Below are 23,982 nucleotides of genomic sequence, written 5' to 3'. Positions count from 1 at the left end.
AGTACCCATGACAGCTTCATATTCTGCATGTCACCTTTTGCCCGGCGGATGGCTGCTGGAGAATTTGGCAACATGTGGCTACTGGGTAAGTACCAAGCACTAAAAATGAGTGATATGTGTCATTGAAATTTCTGAATGCCCCCCAATATTAACCATTGTGTAATAAGAATCATGGCTCAACAGACACTGCATGTACTAAAGTATAGATCATGTCCTGTGCAAATCAAAGAGGGAAATGTGACTAACTGCCCTTTGCCTTTCATCACGTTTCATCATGTTTTACATGAAGTGGGAGGCAGGAAATACATCACAGGAAATAGTTGGCAGCCATTTTGTATTCATCCTGACCCATCCACAATCAGTAATCAAATCCACTGCCATCCTGCTGTTCTGTTGTAGGAAAAACTGAAATGACAGTGCAGCTGAGAATCAGGTTTAGGTAACAAAAGGGAGAACAGACAATTTAATGACATTTCGGCACAGACAGGGGGCTGACACGACATCAAACCCCTGTTTAATTTTCTCCTACTTTGCTTTTTGGTAAATGTAGTCCACATTGAGTGCTCATTACCAGAGTTGCGTGATGTGTTATGTAACATTGTGGTGGAGCAGTGTGGATATATTACAGAGACATAGGGGCAGATTTACAAGCCCCGTACGCCACATTTGCGCCGCCGTTGTGCCACTTTTGTGATGCAGCAGCGGCGCAAAGCCAATGCCATGCTGCGGAGTATTTACAACGTGATGCATCTGGGATATGCGTCACATTGTAAAGCCCTGCACCACATGTGGACGTATGAAGTGAGTGAAACAGTGCTGTACCATTGTGTGTCCCATGCCTCTATTCACCAATTCTGTGTCCATGCAGCAGTCACCAAGATTAAAAAGGCACACTGTGGCATATGGACTGCACAGGGCAGAGTGCATTTTGGGAGTTGTAGTTTTTTCATGACAACTGGGTAAATGAGCCACACTTGTGCATTCATATTGAAACCTGCTCTGCCAGCACCACTACCATTGAACCAAGGAAATCATAACTGATGTGCGCATTGGATGAGCAATGGTATAGACACTGTCCAGTGTGCGCATGGCAGGCCAAAGGGTATTGGATGCTGTGACTTGCATTGCATTTGTAGAGCTTGGGTTCCAATTGAAACAGATCATCAAGTGCCATGGAGTCAAGACAGCATTTGAGATCCTTGCATCACTCTTAAGTGTTCCTAAATTTGCAAGGTGTGCCCACTGACAGAAATTTCACCCTCAGTGTCCTGCATGACATTTCACATGTACAGGTAGCTGTAACGACTCACCACTGTTCACCGGTGTACTGCACTGCCTTTTTAGTCAACAAAGCCAATATGTGGCACTGGATTGACAGATCATGCGTGGGGACAGCAAAAGGCTAGACTCACAATGTAGCTAGAGAAATAGCTCTGACCCTATGTGGATGTGTGACCCAAATTCGGCATTTGTCTTGTCCCGTACAATGCTACAAAGCAGATGACACTTGTCCAGACGTTAAATAGCTGCGACTGCTTATCAATGGCCAATTTCAATTAAATCTGGATTTTTCATGTTCTCCTTTGGTGGACTGGTTTTGGAACTGGCACATGTAGCAGTGACAGGACACACAGATCACAAGAATGCCACGGTTGAGGTTGGCCAATACAGTTGAGTAAGCCACAAAAATTCACATGAGATGTCCTTGTCAGACTCAATTCAGGAAATGACACTGAACATACATGTAATGTAAGTTCATAAACACTGACAACTGTAGAGTCTGATCAGAGGAAAACAAAGTCTAACCTTGGCTCATCTATGTATGTGTCTCATCCTACATGAAACAACCACCACATCAGGATTTTGCTTACATTTCAGCAGGCACAGCTGGCGACATCGAAGAACAACAGGACCAGGCTCGGAGCAGGAGGCCATGAGTGCCCCGGCGGTTACACCCTCTTTCCACCAGCGAGGAAGAAGAGGATGAGGAGGGACCCTCAACATCAGGAGGCAAGGGGATTGCGCCCACCCATACTGAGAAAGAACACTACTCTGGTGCTACGTCCCAGGTGGAGGCGGTGGACATTGAAGGTGGGGGGGAAGGACCCGACACCTCTGCCCATGATGTGGTGGAGAGCTACTCTCCCCAAGACTCTTCACCTGTAGATCCTGAAGAGCTGTCCCCGGGACAGGCCAATACTCAATCTGGGCCTGTCGTCAGCCTCTCCATACCTCTGGAGTCCCCCATGCCATTGGGGGCTCCAGCTGCATCCCCTGCAAACGGTACCCCTCCTCGTAGCCACCAACTTGAAAGCAACATCTGCTCCGGACCGGAGGCACCACATCCCTTCTGTCTCCCCCAGGCCCCTCCTGGTGTTGTTCCTCCTGTGGATGTGCCAGGGGACTTGAGTTGGATGTGTGAGGGTCAACCAGACATGTCCGCTCGCATCATGCTACAATTGTGTCTGGAGATACGCACGATGCGAGAGAACATTGTCCAAACTCTGGACAACCTCACCACCAGCGTCAAACCCATGGCCACAGCCATGTTGTCTTTTGTCTCCCAAATCCCTTCCCATACCACCGTCAATGTCTCCCCCTGTCCTTTGCCATACACTGTTTCCCCCTGTACTCCTCATGTGTCACGATCCCATGTGGTGACTGTTCCTGCACCAGCCAGCAGTGTGCCTGCATCGGACAGCGAGGATCTGGACTTTGTGGTACTGGAGGATGGCCAGAAAGACGCTTGACTTTTTGACTGAGTCGTCGTTGTGGATCAAACAACATAATCTTACTTTTGTAGATCTTTATTTTTTCTATATTTGAGGGTTAATATAGTTTTATTGTTCAATTACTTAAAATCGTTACAATATACTGTCATTATTAAAAAGGACCTAGTTAAAATCCTGTGTATGTGATTACAAACTGGTAGAACATAAAACCTTAAAATTAGTATCATCACTGGCTGTAAAGTGCAAATGCATTAGACTTAAAAGAACATTTTGTCAAAGTCTCTCTTGCTTGTTAGCTGAATGGTTTCTTTATGTAACTCTCTCTCTTGCTGTCAAAGGTTATTTTTTCTATATAAATATTAACGTGGTCAATTTGTCTTGAGGTTCTTGTCACTGGCGATCGTGCTTGCAACTTCGCAATTTTGGAGGGACAGGGAATTGTTTGTTTGGGAGGAAGCTGATGAACATTGCTTGGTGTAGGATGTGATGCCATGACTGATTTTTGCAATCTGGCAAGATAGCTCTCATTGGCATCAGAATCGTCATCCCAAGAGTAGATGGACATGTAAAGTCATCATCATCCACAAAGTCAACGTCCTCAGAAACTTCCTCCTCCTCTTGAGCATGACTTGCTGCCAACATAACTGCCTGGAGGATCAGGGGACTCTCCCCTCTGATTCCACATCGGCCTGCACTGGTCGTAGGTCTGTCATCCTCATCCTCAGCATCATCTGGAACACAGAGGTTGCAACCGTATTAGTGATTGACCAGGTATTACATGTGGTGCAACACCAGGGTTGTATTAACTGTACTTTGCATCAACAGATGAGGATCATGTGACCTGGTTAGGGTACCAACACAAATGACCACTCACACCACAGCACTGAGGTGTTACATGGTGATGTACATAATACTAGCAAACTCACCAGCTCCAGCCACAACTTTCTGTCCCTTCGTGTTCCCCCCTGGTGTAACCTGCTGAACCTGTCTCCTCATAGATGTTGTAGACATAGCTGTAGAGGGTAGAGACAACATTCTCAATGATCTGCATCACCAATTGATAGACAGGCACATGTGACACTCCTGATATGTATTTCACTTTGTAAACAACAACTGTTGATTCCATGAAGAAGGGGATCTTGACCTCTGTGATGGCTTAGTAATCTAAGCTAGAGACACACCTCATACCAGAATTACCTGAAGGACAGGTGCGTGAGGGTTTCATTGCTGCAATTAGGATGTCATGCATCCCCCAGGATGGTGTCCGCTAGAGTGGTATCATCCTGTCAGCAGCTGTGATGAGACATACATGTCCATATTTTAGTACAACAGATGGTAGCTATGAGCCAACATGTCATTCTCCATAACCATAATCCAGGACAATGTGCAGCATGTTTACCTCATGGACTTTACATGTGGGCATCTGCACATATGCAGCAATTGCCAGCTGTTACCTCCACGCAGCACTGACATCAATAAGATGGCACATCAACAGACAAGCTTGTATGAGAAGGTTACTAATATATCAAGGAAGGGGATAAATGACCCGGACTCCTCCGCATTACACTGATTTCACTTTTAATGATTGTATTGTTGTCTGTTGACAAGTCAGAAAGGAGTTCATGTGTGAGATGTGCAGTAGTCAGGGACATGATGTTGCTCATTTGTGCTTCCCTATCCATGAAGTCACACAGCTCATTTTTGTATGAGAACACAGATTTCTTATGTCCATCCTTTGAGTGTCCTCTGTTCCCATACTCTATTTCCAACATCATGGTACTACTTAGCTGACAACGGATGGTGTCTTGTACAGCAGACATCCAAACCTCATATGTCAAACACTCACCTATACATGTGCATATGGTAGAAGAGGAGGCAAGCAGAAAACAACATTTGGTTATGATCACACATTGCGGATAAGCTGAGAAGCATTGAGGCTTCCCGCCTGCACTGGATTATCCTGCTGCTCTTCAGCCAAGTTATTTTGCAGGTGTAATTGCATGAAGATTCACCTTAGCAGTCCCTACACCCATCTCAAAGGTACACAACTGGCATCAGTGTGTGCCTCAGCCATATCATTTTAGTTATGATTTAACCATATATATTTTGCTAGGGATTTAACCTTTCATTGAATTGCAAGCCTGTTGTGTTTTGGTCAGTTCATATGACACATTGTTCTATTGCCTGTCCAATCTGCACTCACTTGCATACATTTTGTGTCATCCTCTCATTTGCCACCAGGGTCTGATCTGCCATGTGTTCAAATGCCATATGTGAGCATATTGTTATGCGGGACGACAGTGCTGTACAACACATACAACATACAGTGGAGGTGAAAGGCCCAATTAATGAGCATTCTACCAGAATTATTCTTTGGTTTACTTACCTTGGCCCAGCACCGGAACAGTGTGTGGTCCCTGAACAGATGTCACCTCCAACCTTGTAGCAGAAGTCAGTGTGTGTCTTTGATTCTGGGAGGACCTCATTGTACCTACAATGATAAGTGTGTTTTGCAACTTTACATTTCTGCAGCCACATGTGATGCACTCAATTTCTGGCACAAAGGACGAGCACAAGCAGTTGTGGGCACCATCATTGCAGAAGTGTGTTATACATAATATCATGAGTGATCCCACATATAACTTAGAATGGGCCCAGTACCTAGATGCAACCTATATCACAATGACATGACTACGAATCCTGAGGTAAGGTCCACTATCGTGTTTTGATGATGCCCAACAAAAATGCATCCAATGTAAGAAGTACATGACCAGCTGTGTGGCCTGGGCAATTTAATGTATATTGGAACGATTTGAAGTTGGACAGTGGATGCATTGTCAATACTACTGAGACGGTGTCTCACTGCTTGTTCATCATTACCATATTTGTGCAAATAGGATTTCTTGATTAGGTCTACATACACTATTACAATATAGTGGGGACACCCTTTTGACTAGTTGTGGCACTCGATTACAGGATTGGATTCCTAGGTCTGGGACTGTTGGTGAAATACATGTTATGTTCCACAATTACAAATGTATGTAATGTAATGTAATGATGTTCCACAATTACAAAGGTATGATGAGCCAGGACATGTTATATTTTGTCTTTCACTGTTCACAAATGTCATATGCTAAAGGTGAATGTCCATTGACAACTCCAATTGTGATGAACCTATTTTTTCATCTCTGATTGACTCTCATACATGGGCATTATATGTCCCTCTGTCGTCTCCTGACAATGTATACATTTTGACCATCTCTTGGCCAGTTTGACTTACCAGTTAGTGAGGTTGTAATGCTTTTCTATAGACATTGTTGATTCCTCCCAGTAGATGCTGGGACCTCTGCTACTGCAGTTGTCTGTGCTCTGACTGAATGTGTCAATGGGTGAGAAGAGAGAAACGTAGCCAAATGGGAAATGTGCTTGTGGAACTTTTTAGGGATTTCCCCATATCTTCTGCATGCTAACAGTGTTGTGAAGTACTGCCACAGATGGGGCAGGTAGGAGCAGTGGTGTGCTGGGGATGTAATGGCGTGGCAGGGTGGTAAATGTACAACAGAATATGTGTATGACATATTTTGATCTGATGATTCTCTCACCTTCTGCTTTGTGATTTAGGCTGTCACAGGGTGATTTACTTCTAGGATAATTTGTGGCAGGTTTACAAGTCCCTTGAAAAAGATTTACACTGCTTTTGCGTCACTTCTGTGACATAGCGGTGGTGTACAACAGACGACACATTTCGACTTATTCCCAACGTGACGCATCTATTGTGAAGCGTCAAGTTGTAAAGCTCTGCGCAACATTGAACCTGCAAGAGCTTTGATGGACATTGTTGGAGTTGCATCGCACTTGCGACATGACTCCAGCAAAGCACCCACTAATGCCATCAGATGCAACACACATCTGTCTATACCTGTGCGACAGTGCCCCTCAATGTAAATGCGACACATCCGAGGTTGGGCAAGGGTTGAATTGCGTGTCGCATTGGTACTGGCGGATCCCTGCTAATATTTGACAATTGCTACTTAGCAGGGTTGTGTATGTACGGCAGCAGTACTGTGCCCATGTTTTCAAAAGGGTGGGAGGTATTTGCCATTTCTAATGCAAAGGACTCCGGGACTTGTGGTGCTACATACAGAGGGTGACACATGAGTCTCTGACTGACTATATTTGTATATACACTTTGGACAAGTTCCTTACTCACAATGACAGTGCAAACAGACAATCTTTTCAGGCACTTTTTCTTTTCATCCCATTTACCTGGTACCACGTAGCGGATGTCACTGACAGGCAGCCCATGGACCAAGTGGGGGTGTATTGTGCAGCAGGGAGGATTCTGTTTAATTCGATTCTGGAGTACTTCTCCTTCACCCTCTGCCTTTCATCCTGCCACTTCTTCTTGATGTCTTGAACTGTGTGCCTCTCCTCCCCCAATGCTGTGACAGCAGTGGCTAATTGCTGCCATAGGGCTGCCTTCTGTGTCCCGCTGGTGCAGCAGGATGGGAGTCTAAATAGGCGTTTGTGGTGTCTCACTATATAGTCCACAAGCATGGTGGTCTACTCTGCAGTGAAGTTCTTCTTTCTCCTTATTGGTTCCATTTTTCTCTGGCAATGTCAGCGTTGTGAACACGAACTCTCTGTGCCCAAACCTCTTCCTTCAATGTTTGCTGCTTTTATGTGTTTTGTGGTGCTGGTCAATTAGTGTTAATTGGCTTCAGCAGGAGAGTGGTGGGGGATGGTAGGCACTTGCAACCTTCATCATGGCAAAATGGAGCTATTGGCTGCGTTTGGCTGCAGTGTGTCCGCTGATCCATGGTGGGGGATGGTAAGCACATGGCAGGTCCATTCTGTGAATACCAAAAGTAGTAAGTTAATTCTGTGAATGCCAAAAGTAGTAAGTTCATTCTGTGAATGCCAAAAGTAGTAAGTGCATTCTGTGAATACCAAAATGGTAGTACATTTAGGATTTTGTCTTAAGTTCATTCTGTGAATTGGGCCCATAGATAATAACTTTATGAATAATACAAGACCAAAATGACAAAAATCCAATAAATAGAAATCGAAGTATGAATTTTTTAAGAATAAAGAGTTCTAGCTCTTAGAAGCAAAAAGCACCAATAGGGGATATCTGATTGCACTAGACCAAGTTAAAGTCAACAGTTCAGGCTGACCCCGATGAAGCAGAGGCCAGGGACAGGAGCCATGCAGACCCAGTGAACAGAGGACCTTGATCCTGGTCTCAAGAGCAAGATGCGGGCTACAGATGAGCGATACGTCAATGTCGAGCCTGCAGTTGAGTTGATGCATCGATTTTCTCCACGCAGTGGTGGTGATGTTTTGTTGGTTCCAAAGTGCGATGCACTAGGTTTCTTCATTTAGCTGTGGGGCCTGGAGGCAATGTACTGGTTCCGAGAGCATGGCACTGATTCTACTCCAACAACAGGGTAGATGCACCAGTTCTACAATAAAAAGTCTGGAGATGCCTTGATTTCTCAGTTGAAAGTATCTGGGTGTACTTCCAGTGACCTAGGCACAGGAGCGGGAAAATGGACTTTGATATCCCTGAGTCTCAAGCAACAGGAGGTAAGCCAACAAGCCCTTTGAGATTACATCAGTTGCAAGGCAGACAGAGAGCAGCAGGCAACAGGGAAGTTTAGCAGAAAACTAGGTCTTCCAGATAAGCAGTCCAGCAGAGTGTCAGTCCTTGTTGAAGCACATCAGTTCTTCTGACAGTGTTAGTTGAAGAGGGAGTGACTTCAAAGACGCATCTTTGAAGTGCATATAAGTCCATTCTTCCCAGCCCTTGCTCCACACTAGCTGTGGGGGGTAATTAGCAGTTTGTGTGGGGACACAACACTGCCTATTCTGATGTAAGGGCCAGCTCCTCCCTCCCTTCCAACCCAGTAAGAGCTATCAGAATGCAGAAGAGTACTCAGAAAGCCCTCCCTTCCTTTGTTGTAGCTGTCTACAGGGAATGCACAGAGTGCACTCTCCCACCCCAAATGTGTATTGGGGACAGGCTGCAGGCACACATGGCTGTAATAGTAGAGAAATGTCCATTCTCTAAAAGTAAGAAAATTAATGTTTCATGGTACTCCACTATTCGTGCACACAAGGGCTAAAAATGTACGTGAATTTTTGAAACCATCTAAGACCACCATCAAATCTAGGGAGAAGGGTATGATGAAATGTTTCAACTGTGGCCAATGTGGCAATGTCATCATGGGAAATCAGTTTATGCACCCACACACAGGCCAAAGTATAAAACTCAGACACAATGCAGATTGCACCACTGAAGGAGTAGTGTATGCCATCAAATGCCCGTGCGGGCTGGTATATGTGGGCAGAATCAGCAGAAAAATGAAAACACGTATAGTGGAGCATAAACGTTGCATTAGAAACCAGAACACAAATTCATCATTAGCCAGACATTGGGTAGAAGCCAAACACACTATTCCCCAATTAAGATACACGGTTTTGGAATGTATTAAGCAAGTATCAGGAATGGATTTCAATACACTCCTAGCTAGGAGGGAAACACACTGGATAAAGACTTTAGGTACAGTTAGTCCAGGGGGTCTCAATGACCATTACGAACTATTGTGTTTTTTGTAACTGTATGATATTACTGAATAGATTGTACGGGAGTACGCTGGGATTTCCTTTTCATTCTCTTAAGTTTCTCTGTTTCTTCACATGAGCACGATCCGACTACTAGTACATTCTTTTTTTTTTTTTTTTGGGTTAAAAACTTTTATTGAGCAACAAAATTATGTTTACAGAAATGGGCCTACAACCGCACGGGCTGGCCGCTAAAAATCAGAGCATAATGTGGTATAAAACAGTGGTCTCCACCCCGGCGGTCTGGCACGGACCGGATACAAAATGCCGCCCATAATATGGAACAGGATAGGACAATTTTCTTATTTTAGATCACAACCAAAAGTAACAAACACCGAAAACAAGGCGAAGGAGTAACACACAGAGTCAGCCCTAGAGGGGGAGGAACCCACTAATCAGGAATACAAAGTTACAATCAGTAGGATAAGTCCAGGCGGGGGGACAGCGGGGAGGTCAATCAGGCCAAAGGACAGTATACGAACTTTCAGGAACGCCAACCTAGGGTGACAAGGGAACATCAGGGGTCTCTACCAGGGGAGGAGTACAAATATCTCCGCGATAGGCGTTCCACTGACACCAGATCTTCGTCCATGCCCTAGGTCTGCCCCTAGCTGTGTACACAGTCTTTTCGCGGAACATAGACCAGTCCATGTTTTCTTCCCACACAGACACAGTGGGGGGCCTGTGCGAGCCCCAAAGTTGTGCTATGTCCCGCTTCGCAACCATATACTCCAGGGTCGCCCATCTGGTCTGGGCCGCCGTATAGTCGGTGGGTTCCCACACGTTCAACAAGCATCTCCGGGCCTCCGGCACCAAGGCAATTCCAGTCACATCAGCCATCACCGCAAGCACCTCAGTCCACTAAGCAGCCACCCTCGGACACTCCCAAATAATGTGAATAAACGTAGCACTCATCCCACACCCACGCTTGCATAGTCCATCCGGGGAAAAACCCATCGCAACCAAACGAGGACCAGTGACATACACCCGGTGGAAGATCTTGAGCTGAACCAGACAGAGACAGGCCGGAATGGCGACCTCTTTCGGAGAAGATAGAGCCAACTGCCAATCCTCGTCATCCAATTCCAGCCCGTCTCCGACCCATGCCTCTCTAAGTCGAACGAGCAAGTCTGTGCGATTGTTAATCAGCTTCTTATAGATCAAGGAGATAGTGCTATCAGGGAGATGACCATCCAGGACACGATCCTCAAGGGGGGAGGACTCGGGGATGGCGGCACCAGAAGTCAGAACAGAAGTAAGGGCGTGACGGACCTGTAAATATCTAAAAAATTCCCTATCACTCAGGTCATAGTCATTTCGAAGGGCCTCGAAGGACTTCACCGCTCCATTCGCCCACACGTCACCCACTCTACAGATTCCAATCATGTCCCAGCGGTCAAACCCCTTCGTTGTCCAAAGACATCCCAGACGCTCAGATGCATAAAGCGGAGTCGCCAGCGTAACTCGATCATCCCATCCCATGCTCACATTCGCAGCGCGCCACACACTAACCGCAATCCTAGTCGGTCCCGTAAGGTGAAGCCCAGCCGACCTAGAGTAAAGCACTCTATTAAAGTCTCCACCCGGCAGTTGGAGTCTGTCCATTTCAAAAGCTGGATCTGGACCCAGGGAGTACATCGAGTGGTTAATGGCAGACAGCTGAGTAGCCCAATAATATCTCCTAATATCAGGAAGTGCCATGCCCCCGTCATACCAAGGGATGGTGAGCTTCGCAAGGGCAATACGTGGACGCCCGTCCCAAATCAGCTGTCTCTGCAAACTCTCGACCTCCCGGAAATAAGTAGTAGGGATATCATCATAGGAATTCTGGAGTGAGTGCGTAAAGGAATCGCGGTAAGGACATCATCTTGAAAAGGGCGGCCCTGCCCAGCGGCGACAAGGGTAATTTACGCCAGCGAGCCACGTCCAGCCTCAATCTATGAAGCGGGGGAAGGAGATTACGTTCAAACCGGAGCGACGAATCCAGCGTAATAAAAATCCCCAAATACTTGAAACCTGACTGAACAACCTGGATGGGAAATCTATTCGGCAACGGGGGCAGATCACCCGAGATAACATAGACACAGGATTTAGCCCAGTTTATAATCAAACCAGAATTCTTGCCGAACGAGGTGAGAACGTCAAAAAGGAGATTTAAAGATTTACGCGGGGAAGTAAGGTAAAGAAGAATGTCGTCCGCGTAAAGCGAGACACGATCCTCAAAATCCGGGGACCAATGTATACCTTTGATAGACGGCTCCCATCGGATCCATGCAGCTAGTGGCTCCAATGCAAGAGCAAAAAGTAGTGGAGACAAGGGGCACCCCTGTCTGGTCCCTCTACCAAGGGAAAAGGGAGCCGACACTCGACCGTTAACCACGACCTGTGCCAGGGGGTCGGTATACAGCAGTTTTACCCATCCGATGAACTCCGGGCCAAAACCAAACTTCTCAAGAGCCGCCCAAAGGTAGGGCCACTCTATCGTGTCGAAGGCCATCGAGGCGTCCAACGAAGCCAAAATGGCCGGCTCCGTCAGAAGCCCCACCCTCGCGAGGGCTCCATGAAGGCGCCGCAGATTAAGAGCTGTGTTACGGTGCGGGATAAATCCGGATTGGTCCGGATGAATCAAGTCACTAATGACCGTTAGGAGACGAGTAGCCAAGATCTTGGCAAGAACCTTAGGCTCAGCATTTAACAGGGAAATGGGTCTATACGACGCACAAAGATCCCGGGGCTTACCACCTTTAGGAATTACCACAATCGTGGCCAGGCGCTGGTCATAAGGAAGAGCACCCCGATCACGGGACTCCCGAAACATTGCTCGAAGATAGGGCACGATCTTATCAGGACGCAGTTTGTATAACTCAATTGGCAAACCGTTCGGGCCCAAAGCCTTGCCCGAACAGAGAAAGCGAATTGCAGTCGCTATTTCGTCCGCCGAGAACGAGGCCTCCATAGAGACCCGCTCCAAATCGGAGAGGCAGGGCAAAGCTATGTTGCGCAGCAAGAGGCGAGAGTCGTCTTCATCCCTTTCCGACACCGGGGAGTAAACCGCACGAAAATAGTCTGCAAAACATTCCACTATTTCAACCCGGTCAGTCACTCTCACACCATTCAAAGTCTGAATCACAGGCACTACTCGATTCGCCCTCTCCTTCTTGTCCAACCAGGCAAGCAATTTACCCGCTTTGTCCCCAACATCATACAGACGGCCCTGTTGCTCTCTAAACATCATCTTGGCCGCATCTGTGACCAGGGACTTATAGTCAAATTGCTTCAGACCCAGGGCATGGAGTTTGTCACGAGTGACACCCGATTCCAAGTCAGCCTCCATCTCAAGTATTTCCATCTCAAGATCCACCACCTCCCGATTTCTCGCCTTTTTGGTTTCAGCAATGAGAGACAGGGCCTGCCCACGAATTACAGTCTTAAAGGCCTCCCATAGGGACACAGCAGAAGAGACAGACCCCTTGTTTTCCAGAAAGTAGTGATCCAGGGACTTAATCAATTGACCACGGGTCTCAGGGGACCTCAGGTACCAAGGGTTGATAGGAGCCACCCGACCTGCCGCCTCCACCCCCACGTCAAAACAGAGCGAGAGCGGAGAATGGTCCGAGATGCCCCGGGGGAGGTGTCTAATCTCCCGGACAGCCGATGACTGTTCAGCTGGCATGAGGAAGTAATCTAGTCTGGACAAACTCCCATGAGCCCCGGAGTGGAAAGTATACTGAAGCTGAGTGGGGTGCATAAGTCTCCAGCAGTCCACCAAACCAAAGGTATCCAAAAAGCCACCCAGCCATAATTGGGCCGAAGGAGTATCCCTAGGGGGGTAACGATCACTCAGACCCGAGAGAACAGAATTCAAGTCACCAGCCATGAAAAGAACACCATCAGGGAGTCCCAACAAAACTCGGCCCACATCAGAGAAGGTAGAGGCCTGCAGGCCGGGGGGCACATAGACGGTGAACAGGGAAAGGGTCCTGCCCTCATATCGTCCCACGAGGACGGCGTAACGCCCTCGATCATCGAGGAGTACATCATCTATCGCAAGGGGAAGGGAAGACCGGACAAGGATGCCCACCCCCCTGGAACCCGTTGTAAACCCTGAGTGTGCAACAAGACGATAGCCCCACCTATTCATCGTGCGACAAGTATTGCCCACTAGGTGCGTCTCTTGCAGAAAGACAATATCGGGAGACAAACGTCGCAGGCATCGCAACACCACCCCCCGCTTTATACGATCCCCTAGACCATTGACATTCCATTAAATAAACCTCAACCCGCTACCCCCATCCCACAAAGTAATGCAGGAACCACCCCACAATGAGCATGACACTGAGAATACAATTACAAATAAAGAATCGCCTTGAAAAAACAAAACACAAACCACAAACACCCCAACAACCCACCCCCCAACACCCAAGGAAACACCCCCCACCCTGCACCCCTGCAGTAGACAAAGAAGCCACCCCAACATGCAGTGTGCCTGTCGCCCGAACAACCCCGTTCTACAGAAAGACCCCGGAGGAGGAAAAGGCCCTGTCCCACCCGCCACCCCGACAGAGGCAAAGGGGGGAGAGAATACACAGAAAATATAAGCGACTCAAGTACAGAACCCAGGAAGAAATTACATGATACGGAGACAGGGGCCTAGATAACAAATTCAGCTCTCCACGCCACCCTCGGCACCACCCGGGTGCTCGGTGGGATCAGTCAGGTTAGGCCGGTCCGGCAGAGAGTCCAGCCAATCATTTACCGATTCAGGTCGATCAAAGAAAAAGGTTTGTTCACCGTACTCAACTCGTAGCCTGGTAGGAAAAAGCATGGCGTATCTCAGACCCAAGTCTCGGAGACGCTTCTTGACTCCACGGAAGCCCATTCGCTGTCTCTGCACAAGCTGAGAGAAGTCCGGGTAAAAGTTCACCGTGGCATTTTCGAAGGCCACCGGGCCCTTAACTCTCGAGGCCTGCAGGATAGCGTCACGGTCCCTATAATGAAAAAGTTTTGCAACAATGGGCCTCGGCGGGGCGCCCGGCTTGCCCCGGCCACCCGGAACACGATGGGCACGTTCCACCGCAAAGAATTTGCTCAATCCAGATGGAGAAAGGTAGTTTTGTACCAAGTCCTCAACCAGGAGATCAACAGAATGTGGATCAGGATTTTCCGGAACGCCAATCACACGCACGTTACAACGCCGTGCCCTATTTTCAAAATCCTCCAAACGCTGAGACATGAAATCGTTCACCTTTCTGAGGTTGCCGATCTCCGTTTGTATCTCCGAGACGTCGGCCGTGAGGCTAGATGACTTGAGGTCCAATGACTGCACCTTCTCATTGGTTTTAGATAAGTCGGCCCGAATCAGGTTCACATCAATGGCCACAGTATCAATTTTGTGGGCCAGAGCTTCATACTGTTGGCCGATGGTTTCTCTCATGCCAGAGATGGCGCCCATGATGTCCTGTAGGGACGGCTCCGCCGAAGCCTCCAAAGGGCTTCCCACTGCACTCGGGCCAGGCAAAGCGGCACCGGGGGACACCTTCGACTGTGTGTACCGGTCCATGATATTAGACTGGACCGGGCCCCCGCGAAGGGGCGTCTTGGTCTTTCGTCTCTCTTGGTCCCCTCTGCCAGCCATAGCGGAGACCGAGTCCCCAAGGGACCCACGCGACCTGGTGAAAATGGCCGCAGGAAAACCGGGCGCCAGAGCCAAAGGCCAGTAGCGAGGGCAAGTCGAGGTGTGAAACGGTCTGGAAGGACTCAAAGCAGGCGAAAGGTGCTTCTGCGATCCCGCGCCGCTGGACTCAGCACCGGCCAGACACCTCCGTTTGAAGACGTAGTCTGAGTCAGAATCGAAACCGAAAGTTAAGAGGGGGACCCATGAGTCGAGTCCCCCTGCCGCTGTTGTTCAACTCAGACACGGCAACAGAGCCTCACCAAGACCCGGGCGCGCCACCAAGGCGGGCCCCGAAAGTTCGAGTCGACGTAGCTTCGGTGCCCCTGGTCCAATTCGAAATCCGAAAACAATATTAAGATCAGCCCAGGTTCCTCTTCATTAGCCCTTATAAGAAGTCAGGATATGCTCAGGATATCATGCCGGGAGTGGCGGGGGTCCGGAGAGCGCTGTGCTCACGCGGCCATCACGGATGCCCGCTAAGCTCCTCCTCTACTAGTACATTCTTTATGTCTTCGCTTTTTTCTGTTCCTCTTTTTTTAGATCCCAAGATTAACTTTTTTTTGGAATTATGTTGCTTTGTCGTATTCATTTAGATCTTTGGACCTTTTGCTGGGTTTTGTGAATAGTAATAGGAATCACAGCTATTTATGGATATAGCGTGTGACGCTCGACTTGTGGTATGGTACTTCGATTGCTTTGCTGTCATGATGTTTTAAATATACTTTTATAGTTGTTTTCCCCGTTGCGATTTGCCTTGGGATCGGGGATGACTGGTACGCTTTAAATAGGTTTTGAATTATAGTACATTCTCGCTTTTGGGTGAGGCTGTTGTTTTGTTGAGAGTCCATTTTCAATTTTGTTTACTCCTTTCATAAAAACTCGCGAGTTCCGCGCCACGTGATCTGTTGGGCGGACTCACGCTTGGTAACCCAGTATGCATGGCGGCGTAAGAAGGGATAGGTATGTCACGGAGGCTCTGTCCGTTTGCTTTAGTTTGTATTCTGCTAACGTAGGGGGCTTGTTTTTGAGGAACTTGTGATTCTATTTCAGAAAACCTAAACTGAGTGAATCGAGCATTCTCGCTTCCTTCATTTGTATCAGTAAGCTGCACACTTGGCTATCGGGGTCTTTTCACGTTAACGAGTTGAGTCCAGGGGACTGATTGTTCCATATTTTTTCCAAGGGTATCTGGATACGAGGAGCTTGGTCCTCACACAGCTTACAAGTGGCTTATAGACACGCGCCCCAATTGGGCTATCGTCTGGTAAGATGATTTGAGATGCCAGACCTCTCACTAAGTAGTTAGTCTTTCTTTTTCTCACATATTTCCATGCTCATATTTTTTTGGTATGCACTCTAAAACACATGAGGGTTTAATATTTTCACTCTCTTGGACTTTCTGGTACCTTATGCGTTAGTTCTGCAATATCTGGATGAGAGTTATTCACGTTTGAGTTTTCTGTTTGGCGCATGTCGTATCGGTATAGGGGCAGGTGCGCTCTTTGCACCGTGCTTGCTATTTTTTTCACACGAGGGCACTCTCTCAGCGGCACTCCCGAGTTATTTTCCTATTTGGCTTTTGAACATCTAATTATTGATTGAGTGATATATAGATATTTCTGTTGCTGTTTTGTAGATCCTGAAAAGACATCACAACAGGACGCCGTTAACTCAAGAATTGACAACATACTATTCATTTAATATATATCCCCTGACGAAGGGTTCAGGATGAACCCGAAATGCATTGGGATTTTGGGATATATACTGTGAATCTCGTGTAGATACAGTGTGATTACAACATGTAATTTGATGATTTGGTTAATGAATTATATGCAGTTCTTTTGATGTTTTCTGTAAACATAGAAATCTTTTTGTGAAAAAATCGTAGCGCATAGAATGCACTAACTATTGTTATGTTTTTCAAACATTTAAAACCAACAGAATAAAAATCTTGCAAATATCAGTACATAGAGATGACTAACTTTTGATTACATTTGAGAGGCCTACGGCCCAAGAGTTGTGCCTCTAGTAGCTCGGGGTTTCCCTCGGGCTCATATTTAATCACTCTCTAAAAGTGGCATTTCTAAAATATTAAAGTCAAATTCAAGTTTTACCAGTAAAGAAGATTTGTCATTACCATTCCAAAGATATAAAACATATCACATCTACTTCTTTCTAATCAGGAATTACAGCTTAAAATGTATTAAGGAATACCCAATGTTAACGTATGAGAGAAGTATGCCTCATGGTAGTGAAGAACGATTGTAGGTGTTTTTCTTTACCAGGACAAGCACAACTTAAAGGTATAAGTCCTACCTTCTACTTACACAACACCTTCCCTTATGGGCTACCTATGGCCTACCTTTGGGGGTGACTTATGTGTAATAGGGGAGTTTCAGGCTAGGAAAGGGTTTTAAATGGCAAGTCAAAGAGGTAGTAATACTGCACACACAGGCTATGCAGGGGAAGGCCGTTGACATGTTTAAAGGGCTACTTGGGTGGGTGGCACAATAAGTGAGCATGCCCACTTGTAGTATTTAATTTACAGGCCCTGGGCACATGTGGTGTACTTTACTAGGGAATTATAAATAAATTGAATATGCCAATTTTGTATACACTAATGCTACCATGTTTAGGGGAGAAGCACGTGCACTTTAGCACTGGTCCGCGGTAAAGTGCACAGAGTCCTAACGCCTCCAAAAAGAATCATCAAAGGGAGGAGGTAAGCCGGCAAAAGTTTTGGGGAAGACCGCCCCAAGGTTAAAAGGGCTAACACACATATTAGTACATCCAAGACATCCTGTTCCCACATGTTACAGCATTCATCATGGGGCCATGCACATAACAATTAAGGAGACGTTGCTGTCATCCACAAGTCTTCCTGTTCCAGCCATGCAGGCAAGCAAGTAGCACTCAACTCCATGGGGCTGCTGACATGCCATATCCCACTCTCTGCAAACAGACTGTCAGGTTTATGTTATCTATAGGTCTCCCAGGCAAAGAAAGGCCTTCATTGATGAATTCTCAGATCTCCTTGCCACCTCATCCACCTGACGTGCTCACACTGCTTTCTTGTGTGACTTCAACCTCGCAGACAACACAAGCTCAAATAAACAAGAGACACACATTTTAACCTCGGCTACAGACAGAACATGATACATCATGTCATGCAACCAGCACACTCCAAAGGTCACCTCCTCAAACTTGTCTTCTCATCATCAACAACAATTCAACTCAAACAACCCAGAACCCTGGACTAGACCAACCACTTTGCCTTTGCTATCTCCCTGCTCGACATCCTACCAATAAACAAAGTTCAACACAAAACAGAAGATCAAACCTTCAGATCCTTCAAAGACTAGAAACATAATGCTTAAACTCATCTCTCACCCTGTTATGTCCAATGGCAACATCTTTCTAAACAACTACAACAATTGTTTGGAAAGCTGTGTAAACATCCATGTCTCAATTGAAATGCATGCCAAAACCTTCAGCACCTTGACACTCTTAAGAACTATCTAACCACAAACAATCCATCTGCAGACAAGAATAAAAATTGAAGAAAAAAACAGAACTCCTAATAATCTTTTGGTAATGTAGCCAATCATGCAACATGTAGACAGCTCATAACATCAACCAGTGCAAAGTATTATGCCAACACCATCAATGAATCCAAGAACAGAAGCAAAATGCTGTTTAAGATAATAAATCACTGCCTCAACCCCGTGCTGGACCAATGTATTAGTCATGCCACAGAAAAGTGCAAGGTCATTAAACTCCGTCTTTATAAAACAAATAGAACTTCTGACAACACATTGATGACACCAAGAGTCCTCCATCTCTTATACCTACCTCCTCCTGTGGAATCCTGCAATAGTCTGCTTTCAAAGCCCTATCACCCCCAGATCTCGCTGACATACTCAACTCCCACGAAGAGATATCTTAGGAAGATGATGTCCTACTAAGGATCACTCAAGAACTGACTGCCTATTGGAAGGGAATCAGAAAGACTCAGTGGATTCAAGTACCTCACTATTTCAGGAAGAATGTCCTCACCGACCTAATAAATAACATGCTTTATCCTCTGGCCCCTCCTAGAGCCGATCTGAAGTATCTTGGTGCAAGCTTTTACCAACTTGCTTGTTAGGGAGCTTATAAGACTGTTTTTTTATGTATATGAAGGTATGAGCATAAGCCTTTCCCGAAATGGTTAGATGTGACTGTTTAGTGCAGAGGGGAAATTAGTATGTGTTAAAACTATCTCTTGGGTGGATTTGCCAAGTTTTATCGTGTCATGCAGTGATGAGTTGAAAGTCTACTCTAAATAGACTTTTCCTTCCATCACATACAGGACATCAGAAGGGCCCTGTTCCATTATCCCCACTTCAAGATTGTAGCAAAGCCTTTACTAATTTGTGACCAAAAATTGATTACTATTGTGGACTATTCCCGACAGATTCTCTTTATTAGCGGGTTGTAATTAACAATATATCCTTGTTTTTTACGCTGTCCTGATAAATGCTACAGACACCTCTTTGGAGGGTTTATAATTGGCAGTAATATGTTGACCTCTGCTAATGGGTTGTATTATCCACCATCTGACTTTAACTCAATCACTGAAGGAAGATACAATGTTTCGGGAAATCTTCATGTGGCTAAGCTTGCATGGTTATACTGTCCCATGTTGTGATAATCATTCCATAATACATGTTTCATGAAGGCCATTGGTCTGGGGAGCACTTGACAGTCTTTTGTCTTTGCCTTGCTTGTTTATTTTATTTTCTATCTATCACTCAAAATAGTTCTGATTACAACCCTTTCGACTTGTGAGATACAATTTGATTAAGTCATATTAGTACCACCATTCTACAAACAAGGGGGTATATTATCAAGACAGGCGATAAAATTATCGCCTCTTTAGCGGCCGAAAACTGCTGCTAATACGGCGATAATGGGCTTGATAATATGCTCTATGGAATTCCAATTGAAGCCCATGTTAGATGTCCTTCACATCTGCCCCATCGTTTGATAAAAAATAGGATTAGCTAATGGCCTGGTCTGGTTGGCCTATGGAGTTGGGAATTTGCAGTTTACCTAAATTCTTGCAGTATCAATGAAATCCACACCATTCCTTTGGTTTGTTTTTCATAATCCAACACTAACTCTCACGCTAAGAGGACTCAGGTTAGTGCAGCAAATTTCCAGTCTCTTTGATATCGGTCTACAATCCAAGCCCACATTCCTTTAGTGAGAATGCCCTACAGCCCTTCCTAGTCCATATTTCAATATCTATCATTCTAACTGCTCCACATACTTGCTCTGGACGCTATCCACAAGTGCCTCTGGAGTTTGCTCAAAGTGTTGGGAAACTAGTGGTTATCCACAGGTGTTAGACTTATGGATTACTATAGGTGGACAAGTCATATGGACTAGAGCACCTTAACAATAGAGCATAGATCTAATACCATTTTAAGATTTCATAATCAAACAACATCACGTGTAAACTCACCTGCCCTGGAAATGTATTATGCTACAGCTCAGGGTGCAGCACTTTATGGTATTGAGATCTGGGGCTCTGCCGACCTTCACCCACTGTCAACAGCGGATAACAATTTCATTAGATAATTACTTGGTCTCCCACCTAGCTCACCCCTCTCCTCTCTGCATCTTGATATGGGTCTGAAAAGAGTTGCTGATTCGGCTATTTTACAAATGTTTGCCTATTGGGTCTGACTCTGAACTACACCAGAGCTTGGAGTTTATAAAGACTCACTTATAGATTTACTAAAAACCCCAGGAGCTGGTAATCCTCATGGGTTAAAAAGAGAAGAAAGATTTTAAAGCCTACTACATAACTTTGTTTTAACGCTTTCCTATCCAAACATGTGCTTTAACCATCTTTGCTTTTTGCACATGATTATTGTTTACCTTGTGCTAACAAAAACACATTTTAGGTGTTTCCCTGGCAAAGTGGTGCTCAGGTTACACCCAAAATTTGATCCAGGATAAATTCCAAGTTCCATCTCTCACAGGAGGCTATTTTACCAGTGTTTTGATCAGAGGATGATTCACAGTTGCCTTCATATCTTGAAGTTATTCGAGCATTGCCTATAGATCTGGGATGTACAAAGCAGCTCAGATAGACTAATACTTTATTTATTTATTATGGATCCCTAAACAAAGGCAAGAAAGCATCTTCATATATGTTGGGCAGATGGGTCAGACAAGTGATTTCACAATTCTATAAATGCATGGGTGTTTCTCCTCCTGCTTTCATCCAGGGTAGGTTAACAAGGTCAGTCTCTGCATCATGAGCCAAAAAAGAAGGGCAGCCCTACAGGAGATATGTAGGATGGCTAAATGGGCCTCACAATTCATTTTTATCAAACTTTGCAGGTTGGAATTGTCTGATGAGTTGAATACTACTTTTGCTTCCACAGTCTTGCATACAGCAATGAAGTACTTGTCAATTAATACATGTATTTTCCTATCTGTATTAATAGTGCATCGGAGCAAGTTTCAACAGCTTGGAAAACCTCATTACGGTTTGGACTGGGATGAGAAGGACAAGGCGAGGGAGTAATGAACACATTACTGATGGGTAATCTTCAATACAGTGAAGATTACTGATAAGTAATGTGTTCATTGATCATTGGTTATGATTTCAGTAGAACACTATGGAGGTGCCTGGCAGGCAGATAAAAAAGAACACATACAGAAAACCCTTTTAATTTTAATGTATCTCACAGGAAGATATGTTTCTTAATGGCACATAGAAAAGACACTATTGCCTTTGAACTACTGTGACCTGAAGACATAGGAGGTCATTAGGATGGCGGGCGAGATAGTTATTATTTCAAACTATCTGTTTTTTTCACTTCTTTTTAATCTTGGCACTTGGAAAACACTAAATAAAAGATGGTGGTGTTTTCCTGTAGCTATTTTTAACCCACACTTTTTCATGCACTGCACCTTTCAACATTTTTCAGCACCACTCTACTGAGAACTTGGACAGTTTAGTGTCCTCTAGATGCAGTGTGAGCAAAGTCCCCCTTATTGAGGGGTGCACTTCACTGTATCTATATATCTCAGTCCCAAATGACAATGCTCCGCCAGTAAGGTGGGCTGATGGGACGTGTCTCAGTATAGTGGAACTGAGTCCATTGGGGTTTTTCTAGTTTGACAGTCTCACCATTTTGTTGACCAGTGTTCTCCTAGTTTTGCTTTTTGAACCTGTTGGTGCTGCCTTGAACCTTGCCCTACACTCACCTTAAGTCCAGGAGATTGGTCACATAGGATGCTGCAAAGCGCCCAAACGCAATACGTTTTACCCCCAAAGGACATCATTGGGTACCCGATGCTGAAAAGCACCTCTGCACATGGCCACCCCGGTGCCCCCCTAGGTGATCTTTGAGTGCTGTCTTGGACTTTGTCCCGTACTCACCTCAAGTCCAGAAGATTGGCCTCATAAGTTGCTGTACTGAACCTGAATGGCGTACTTGTTTTTCCTCCTATAGGATAACATTGCAGCTTCTGAAAAATGCACTGTCAACTTTTTAAATGCAAAAGTATTCCTCTTGAAAGATGTACTTACCTGATCATATTGATTCCTGTTCCTAACCGTGTATCAAGATACATGTTATTTTTATAAATTGGTGTGGATCTCCTTATTGAGTTGTGTGCATCACTTTTGACTACTGTTTATTTGCAGATGTCTAACACTCCTCTATGATAGGCGTAAGGCTGCTTGACAACTCTACCCCCTAAAAGAGCACCTTGGGATTGCTAGATAAAGCCCCTGTCTGCTAGTAAGGGAATACCTGACACTTTGCACGGTATACCTCTTTTTGCTATACCCTATAAAGAGCTGTCTTTCTACAAGAGTGAAGTCAGTCAATGGTTGAAATTGGCTAACATTGACCATTGATGCATGCTGGAGTGAGTGGAAGAAACATGTGACTAAAACAATCAGACACTAACAGGTGAAGTCTGGCTGAAAACCCTTTAAGTAACACATATTTGTAGTAAAATCAAAAAGGCTAGTCTAGAACAGACCTACAAAACGCCATGGTTCTGGCATTGGTTGCTAGCATAGCCTTTGAAAAAGAAAGCAAGAACGAAAGGAAGAAATTAAGGAAGTGTTGGGCTTTGCCCTTTTTGCAGGGTCATCCCTGAACTTTTTGCCTTTCCTAGCCTTTTTCTGACATGGTGTTGGTGGTTCTAGGACTCTGGGCACTTTAGCACTGCTGTCCAGTGTAAAGTGTGTGTGCTCTCTGTGGTAAACATGGTAAGATTGGTCTACACCCATTTGGCATATTTGTCAGTCCCTTGTAAAATGGTATCTCAGATGCCCAGGGCCGGTAAATTAAATGCTACTGGTGGGCTTGCAGCGCTGATTGCGCCACCCACCAAAGTAGCCTTTCCAACCTGTCTCAGGCCTCTGCCATTGCAGGGCCTGTGCGTGCAGTGCTACTGCCCCTATGACGTGACACATAGCGTGTGTGCCATGTCTGTGACCCCCCCTTTTACTGAATGTCAGTCACCCCTAAGGTAGGTCCTAGCTAGCCCTATGGGCAGGGTGCATTGTAGGTAGAAGGTAGGACATGTACCTTAAGTGTATGACATTTCCTGGTAGTGACAAACCGCCATTTTGGGTTTCTCACTGTGTGAGGCGGCCCTCCCGTAGGAATGCATAGGGGATTCCCTGATAAGTGTTTCAGTGGAAATTCCTGATTTGAGAGGGGCAGTGTGGTCAAGTTTGGTATGGTTGGAATAGTAATAATAAATGCTGCACAATGGTGTGAGCAGATTTATTATCACTATTTTAGAAATGCCACTTCTAGAAGTTGGCATTTCTGTGTGCTATATGTCTGCCTGTCTGATGTGGATTGCCTGTCTGGCTTTGGAGTGACAGGGGCTGGTGAGGTCTGTGTGACTCCAGCGAGGGCA

General features: G+C 45.6%; 1 protein-coding gene across 1 annotated transcript; it reads right to left on the bottom strand.

Annotated features, from left to right (window-relative positions):
- Window positions 1-2,853: 2,853 nt before the first annotated feature.
- Window positions 2,854-4,570, bottom strand: LOC144825072 (uncharacterized). Its single transcript, XM_078683978.1, has 3 exons — window positions 3,930-4,570; window positions 3,659-3,745; window positions 2,854-3,463 (listed from the first exon to the last, which is right to left on the bottom strand). Exons 1-3 carry the CDS (start codon window positions 3,979-3,981, stop codon window positions 3,123-3,125), a joined length of 480 nt encoding a protein of 159 aa, XP_078540104.1. The 5' UTR covers window positions 3,982-4,570; the 3' UTR covers window positions 2,854-3,122.
- Between the last annotated feature and the right edge of the window lie 19,412 nt (window positions 4,571-23,982).

The sequence above is a fragment of the Lissotriton helveticus genome, chromosome 3_1 (assembly GCF_964261635.1).
Source record: "Lissotriton helveticus chromosome 3_1, aLisHel1.1, whole genome shotgun sequence".
Lineage (NCBI taxonomy): Eukaryota > Metazoa > Chordata > Amphibia > Caudata > Salamandridae > Lissotriton > Lissotriton helveticus.
The sequence above is the reverse complement of the archived record's forward strand: the minus strand, read 5'-3'. Positions and strand labels throughout refer to the sequence as shown.